The 8,142-nt window shown below is 38.4% G+C and overlaps 1 protein-coding gene across 1 annotated transcript; it reads right to left on the bottom strand.

The window, feature by feature from the left end:
* Nucleotides 1–1,555: 1,555 nt before the first annotated feature.
* LOC133746948 (zinc finger protein 268-like) lies at nt 1,556–7,912 on the bottom strand. Its single transcript, XM_062175147.1, has 6 exons — nt 7,789–7,912; nt 7,453–7,545; nt 2,183–4,187; nt 2,064–2,120; nt 1,801–1,898; nt 1,556–1,644 (listed from the first exon to the last, which is right to left on the bottom strand). The coding sequence occupies exons 1-6, from the start codon at nt 7,910–7,912 to the stop codon at nt 1,556–1,558; spliced, it is 2,466 nt and encodes an 821-aa protein (XP_062031131.1).
* Between the last annotated feature and the right edge of the window lie 230 nt (nt 7,913–8,142).

The raw sequence follows: 8,142 nt of genomic DNA, 5'->3' as shown, positions 1-8,142 counted from the left end.
TGGGAAATAAAAGGGACATTACAGTTAGATGATCATCATAGCATTTGTAGCCCATTTATCATGGAATGGTCATGCAACTTATGTAGACTGTCCATCCTAAGTATATCCTGAGGTCTGAACTGAATGTAAATCTGATTAAAATCCAGAAAGGACTGTGTAAATTGGGTAAAGATAAAGACACACATTCTCAATAAAACTGAGGGTCAATTTTAGCAGTAGGGAGTAATACAACCCAAATTCTTGTCTCTGGTCAAGAAATTAAAGGAAGAAAAGTATAAAATAGGGGATCATAAATGAAATATTTAAAATGGATTGCACACTCAGTAATACAGGAAAACTTAGGAGATAAAGCCTTGCAATTTATAGGATTTGAGATACTCCCATTATAGAGTGAGCGTGATGTGTGCAACAACTCCTACTTGAATATACAAACAGACGGCAGGTAGTATAGTATAATCCAGAAATGCACACAGATAACTTGGAAGTTCATATGAGTATACAGGTGACCACAGGCTCATTCCATATACTGGATGAAACACTCATCACCCAGGGCTGGAGTACGGAATTATGGCTGGAACATGTGTCAGTTCACATGCCTGTGGTCATATCACTTATTTGTACTACAATTCTACAATAATGTGGAGAAAGAATCCTAGGCAGGCAATAACACTGCTATACAACAATAACTTTGTAATTGGTGAAGATATTCCAAGTAACTGTTACAATAACTGCTGAATTAACTGTTGCAACTGTTTACACTTGGAAGCATGGTTAGCCCATCTCCATCACAATTCATGATGTGAATTGCCTAACATTTGATGAGGTGTGGTTGTATCTAAGAATTCTTCTAGACACATGACATTTTCAGAGAATTCTCCCTGTAATCTTGCTAAGTTTTGCAGAAGTTTGCCTTACAGTAAAGGTTTTTCCAATTGCATTACAGTCAAAGGATTTTCCCTTTGGTGAGTTCTCAGTCAACTACTGAGAGATGACTTATGGCAATCTCATTTCTGAGTCACTTCTTGAGAACTGAAGACTGATTTATAGGAGATGATGTTTTTAAGCATTCCTTACATTTTTTTCTTTATGGATTCTCTGATGTCTACTCATATATAATTTCTGGCTGAAGGTTTTCTCACATTTACTGCATTTGAAGGATCCTCTTTTTTGAGTTCTGTGTCAATGTAACCATGAATCCCAGGAAAATACTTTTTCTACATTCATTACACTTGTAAGAAACCCCCTGTGTGAATTCTTTGATTATAACAATTGATTTCTGATGAATGGCTTTTTTTTCACACTAATAACTTTCATTAGCTTTCTCCCTTACATGAGTCCCAATTGTATGGGGCATGGTTTCTAACAAAAGGCTTTGTCACAAAGATTACATTTATTTTGGGAAAAAGCTCTTCCACATTCAGTATATTCTTAAACTCTTTCCTTTATTTGAATTCCATGATGTGTTGTGAGGCATTACTTCTGACAAAAGGATCTCTTACATTTATTACATTCAAAAGTTTCTACCTTGTGAATTCTCTGATAAGGCGTGATTTTATCAAAGAGCTTTCCAACATTCATTACATTCATAAGGTTTTTCCCCATGTAATGTCTGATGTATTAAGAGGTATGACTTCCAGGTAAAGGCTTTTTCACATGCGCTATATTCAAAAGGGTTTTCCCCTATATGAATTTGTTGATGTGCAATTAGGGCTGAATTATAGTTAAAAAGTTTCTGAGTCATTACATTCATAAGGTTTCTCCCCCGTGTGAATTCCCTGGTGCATTGAATTCTCTTATTGCCAAAGTCTTTTCCACATTCTTTACATTCATTAGGCTTCTCCCCTGCATGAATTTTCTGGTGTTCAATGAGGTCTGATTTTTGGCCAAAAGCCTTTCCATCAGTCATTAGCTTAATGAGGTTTCTCACCTGTGTGAATGCTCTGGTGTGTAGGAGTTGTGCTTTTTTTATAAAAGGCTTTTCCAGTCATTACACTCATGACATTTCTCTCCTGTGCTAATTCTCTGACACACTGAGTTGTGACATATTTCTAAAGGCTATTCCTCAGTCATTACATTCATAAGGTTTCTCCCCTGTGTGAGTTTTATGATGTATTACTAGGCTTGCCTTTAGGAAAAAGTATTCTCCAGTCATTACATTAATAGGGTTAACCTCCTGTGTGACTTCTGATGTCTTCCAAGGTTCGGCTGATTGCCAAAGGCTTTTCCACAGTCACTACATTTATAGGGTTTTTCACCTGTGTGAGTTCTTTGATGTGTTATGAGGTTTGACTTCTGGCCAAAGGTTTTTCCACAGTCACTACATTCATAAGGTTTCTCACCTGTGTGAGTTCTCTGATGCATTCTGAGGCTTGACTTCTGGCCAAAGGCTTTGCCACAGTCATTACATTCATAAGGCTTCTCCCCTGTGTGAATTCTCTGATGCATTATTAGGCTTGTCTTCTGGCCAAAGGCTTTCCCACAGTTATTACATTCATAAGGCTTCTCCCCTGTGTGAATTCTCTGATGTCTAATGAGGTCTGGCTGATTTCCAAAGGCTTTTCCACAGTTATTACATTCATAAGGCTTCTCCCCTGTGTGAATTCTCTGGTGAATCATTAGGTTTGATTTGTGGTCAAAGGCTTTTCCACAGTCATTACATTCATAAGGTTTCTCTCCTGTGTGAATTCTCTGATGCATTATGAGACTTGATTTCTGGCCAAAAGCTTTTCTACAGACATTACATTCATAAGGTTTCTCTCCCGTGTGAATTCTCTGATGCATTATGAGACTTGATTTCTGGCCAAAAGCTTTTCTACAGTCATTACATTCATAAGGCTTCTCCCCTGTGTGAATTCTCTGATGCATTATTAGGCTTGTCTTCTGGCCAAAGGCTTTTCCACAGTTATTACATTCATAAGGCTTCTCCCCTGTGTGAATTCTCTGGTGAATCATTAGGTTTGATTTGTGGCCAAAGGCTTTTCCACAGTCATTACATTCATAAGGTTTCTCTCCTGTGTGAATTCTCTGATGCATTATGAGACTTGATTTCTGGCCAAAAGCTTTTCTACAGACATTACATTCATAAGGTTTCTCTCCCGTGTGAATTCTCTGATGCATTATGAGACTTGACTTCTGGCCAAAGACTTTTCCACAGTCATTACATCCATAAGGTTTCTCCCCTGTATGAATTCTCTGATGCATTATGAGGTTTGACTTCTGGCCAAAGGCTTTCCCACAGTTATTACATTCATAAGGCTTCTCCCCTGTGTGAATTCTCTGATGTCTAATGAGGTCTGGCTGATTTCCAAAGGCTTTTCCACAGTTATTACATTCATAAGGCTTCTCCCCTGTGTGAATTCTCTGGTGAATCATTAGGTTTGATTTGTGGTCAAAGGCTTTTCCACAGTCATTACATTCATAAGGTTTCTCTCCTGTGTGAATTCTCTGATGCATTATGAGACTTGATTTCTGGCCAAAAGCTTTTCTACAGACATTACATTCATAAGGTTTCTCTCCCGTGTGAATTCTCTGATGCATTATGAGACTTGATTTCTGGCCAAAAGCTTTTCTACAGTCATTACATTCATAAGGCTTCTCCCCTGTGTGAATTCTCTGATGCATTATTAGGCTTGTCTTCTGGCCAAAGGCTTTTCCACAGTTATTACATTCATAAGGCTTCTCCCCTGTGTGAATTCTCTGGTGAATCATTAGGTTTGATTTGTGGCCAAAGGCTTTTCCACAGTCATTACATTCATAAGGTTTCTCTCCTGTGTGAATTCTCTGATGCATTATGAGACTTGATTTCTGGCCAAAAGCTTTTCTACAGACATTACATTCATAAGGTTTCTCTCCCGTGTGAATTCTCTGATGCATTATGAGACTTGACTTCTGGCCAAAGACTTTTCCACAGTCATTACATCCATAAGGTTTCTCCCCTGTATGAATTCTCTGATGCATTGTGAGGTTTGACTTCTGACCAAAGGCTTTTCCACAGTCATTACATTCATAAAGTTTCTCCCCTGTGTGAATTCTCTGATGCATTGTGAGGTTTGACTTCTGACCAAAGGCTTTTCCATAGTCATTGCATTCATAAGGCTTCTGCCCTTTGTGAATTCTCTGCTGATTACTGAGGTCAGACTTGTTCAAAAAGTCTTTTCCATAGTTATTATATTCATGAGGTTTCTCCTCTGTGTGAATTCTCTGTTCTGTTATGAGGTATGGTTTTGGGAAAAAGGCTTTTCTACTATCAATACACTCATGAGGTTTCATCTGTATGTGAATTTTCTGTTGTTTAATGTAATCTGACTCCTGGTGAGTGGTCTCTCCACATTCAACACACATATTGGGGTTTCCCTGTGTGTGAGTACTGTGATGGATGCTATGGCAGGAATTACAACTGAATGATTTTTCACAGGGTTTACCTGCATAGGGTTTTTTCTCTAAATGTGGCCTCTGATTTATGGCAAGATGTGATTGGTAAATAACAGGCTCCATATACCTAACATATCCATAAAATTTCTCTCTTATGTAGGTTTGTTGACGTGCACTGAGGTTAGCGTTTTCATGGAAAGCATTTACTATTTGAGTTGCCTTTCCAACAGTGATAGTTGACTTATTACAGGTTTCTCCCTTACAAACCTTCTCAGATTTACAGAACTTCTTCCTTGTGAAGACTTCACTTTGCCCAATATGCTCAGATGTCTGGTTCACAGTCTGAATCTTGTGACATTGACTAAGAGGCTCATAGAACTGGAGAGAGTTCCCAAGTACCTTAGTGGCATCAAATTTCTCTTCAGCTTGTAGTTGATCAGACCCACTTTGGGGATACACATTGTGACATACATTGCATTCTTTGGGTTTCATTCTTGAATAATTTCTCTTTCTGATAATTAGTTTGGGAATATGGCTTGAACTTAAATTAAATGTTTTTATTAATTCAACTATCTTTGGAGTTGATGTCTTGTTATTTTTCTTAACATTAAGATTCAGACTTTTGTCCTGACATTCCTGGTTGGTCCTAACCAGGTCATCCCTTTTCACAGCAACTGAAATGAGAAAAAAACAAATAAGCACTTCACTGAATCACATATAACTTTCTCCTTGCTAACTTATGTAAATGGAATTAAGTTACTTGGTATTCAAATGACATAAGATATTAACAAAATTAATATGAGAATCTTAGTTATGGTCATTATATGGTTTTTCTCCTTAATATATTAATATATTAAATTGCATCAATAGGTCTCCAAAAGTTCAATCATGATCTTGTTCACTACCTGAATTCTATTCAGGTATGGCAGAATGGCTTTTGCAGTAAGATGTATTAACTCATTGCTTGGGATGCCTGCATCCCAAAGCAGTGCCAGTTTGAGACCTGACTCCTCTGCCTACAATACAGCTCTCTGCTTTGCATATAGCTCTCTGCTTCTGTAACCTGGGAGGCTTCAGATGATGGTTCATGTGCTTGGGACCCTGTGGTGCACCCCAGAAGACTAGATGGAATTCCAGGCTATTGGCTTAAGACAAGTCAGACCTAACTGTTGCAGTTATTTGCAGAGTGAGTTAAAAGATCTCTCTCCTCTCATTGTCATTCTGCTTTTCACACAGATGAACAACTACACAAGATTTCAATGAATGGACAAATATTTAGCAAAAATTTTCACCCATTGCCTAGCAACAATTTTTTTCCTTGTGCTTTTGCTCCAGTTTATATTTATAAAAATTGTGTATTTTGTGCTTCTCTAATATTTCAGGTAGAAATATGAGAAAGTTTTACTGGATCATTTACTTTAAGATGAAGAAGAATGAAATGTGTTTGTGTTCTAAAAAGGACCACATTTAAGGAGCAGTATTTGAATGTATGATTGCCTCATGTTCAGCCTTCCCTAGGAAATAGCATTTGTAGGATTTTTCAAATGAAAAACTCTTTTGTTTGCACTTTATGGCAGCTTCCCCATATTCCTAAGTAAATCTGACATCTTCAGCTTCTTATATTTGCAACTGGTAGAGAAAAGCCACAGTACACCATCTTGGGTATAAACTCCCTACCAGTTTAAGGAATATGTTTCTACAACAAAGGATGTGTTTACTTTCTTTGAAATGTCTTTTCTGACTCATTCTGAAAACACCAGCTGTGGTTATCTCCTCTCAATTCTTTCTTCTGTTTTTTTGACAGGCAGAGTGGATAGTGAGAGAGACAGACAGACAGAATGGTCTTCCTTTTTGCTGTTGGTTCACCCTCCAATGGATGCTGTGGCCAGCACATCGTGCTGATCCGAAGCCAGGAGCCAGGTGCTTGTCCTGGTCTCCAATGTGGATGCAGGGCCCAAGCACTTGGGCCATCCTCCACTGCCTTCCCGGGCCATATCAGAGAGCTGGCCTGGAAGAGGGGCAACTGGGATAGACTCTGGCGCTCCGACCGGGACTAGAACCCGGTGTGCCGGCGCCGCAAGGTGGAGGATTAGCCTGTTAAGCCACGGCGCCAGCCACCTCTCAATTCTTTCTATAAACATTCCTCTGTAATAATTTGAGTTTCTGGAGGATTTTGATTAGTTGTCTCCTATTTCCACAGAGAAATTCATTTCCTATGCTGTTTTGACAGTTTCTTACTTTTCAATGACAATGAAAAATAAGAATTCATAATTCAAACTCTTCTCCCAAACAAATCTGAGCCATTCAACATGAACCTATGAGGTTAGTTGACCTTGGGATTGAGAAACTCATGAATTTCTTGGTGAGTCTAGTATCACTTATTTTCATGTTCCTATACAAGTTCATGCTTAGCTTTATGATTTTTGATGTCACAGCACAGAGGCTTACTCCTGATCATCTTTTAGCATTTACTCATTTATTTACTTACTTCAAAGCCAAAGAGACAAAGATTGAGGCACAAAGAGAATAAAAGAGAGGGTTGCCAGCCACAGGCTCACTCCTCAAATGTTTCCAACAACCTATCATTTTCTTATTTATTTGAGAGGCCTAGGGAAAGAACAAAAGGAAAAAGAGGCAAAGAAAGAGAGCACATAATTATTGGTTCAGTTATAAGATGCTTAAAATAGCAAGGTCTGTGCCTGGCCAAAACCATGAGCACTGAGTAAGAACAAAATTTGTATAACTGTGCAATTAACAACCACTGAATGAATTAATAAATGCATGAAGGAAAAGGTATGAACGTGTGGAGAATGACAAGTTAGAATTTGTAGAATGAATCTAACCTGGAAAAAAGCCTTAGTAATATCAGAAAAGCATTGGAATTTTTTTTAATTCAAAGAACATCTTCACTAAGAAAAAAAGAGACAGGCATTGGTATCCCTAGATATTCTAGAATACCGGACATACAAATCCAGCTGTCATCAGGAGAAAGATTTGGGAAAAATTCATGGAAAGAGCATCAGTCAAAACCTGCTGCACTGCTCCTACTTTGGCCTCCCTGCCCATTATGTGAAGACTGACCTGGAAGACTCTGATGTAAGCATTCTTCCCCCATCCATGGCTCTGCTCCTTGCTCCAACTTCAAGATCAAGTCAGGTTTGGTCATACAATGCCCTATTAATGGAAACAATGTCAGATTTTGTGAACTCACAATCTTGGGTTATTTAAAAGGCTACAGCTTGGTCCAGGTGCTCTGCAACGAAGGTACCAATTTGAATACTTTCTTGATGCTAGAAATTCAGATTATTCATGTTCTCAAATTCTACACCTTCCAAATATGATACTTTATAAAGTGTTTACTTATTTGTCAAAGAGCAAAAAAATATTACCATTGGGAATGTGATGGGTGTCACTCACCCGAGGAGAACAGGATGCTGTAGGTCTCCAGCATCACATCCCTGTACAAGATTTTTTGAGCATTGTCCATGTTCTGCCATTCCTCCCAGGTGAAATACACAGCCAGGTCTTCAAATCTTATCATCACCTGCAATAGAACACCTCTGGTCAACATATATACTCTGTCACAAAACAAACACTGAAAGTTGTGTATCTTGTATACAGGTATGAAGGAAGAAGGAAGGATGCGGTTTCATTTTAGACTTGAACATTTGGACAACCACATTAGAAGCATTAAACAGCGAGTCAAACTATTGTCTGAAAATTGTGAAAAATGCCCAAGCTAGAGGGAAAGAAGAGTTTCAGATCAAAAGG

Source organism: Lepus europaeus, chromosome 18, assembly GCF_033115175.1.
Source record: "Lepus europaeus isolate LE1 chromosome 18, mLepTim1.pri, whole genome shotgun sequence".
NCBI classification, from domain to species: Eukaryota; Metazoa; Chordata; class Mammalia; order Lagomorpha; family Leporidae; genus Lepus; species Lepus europaeus.
This window is presented reverse-complemented; position numbering and strand designations above follow the sequence as displayed.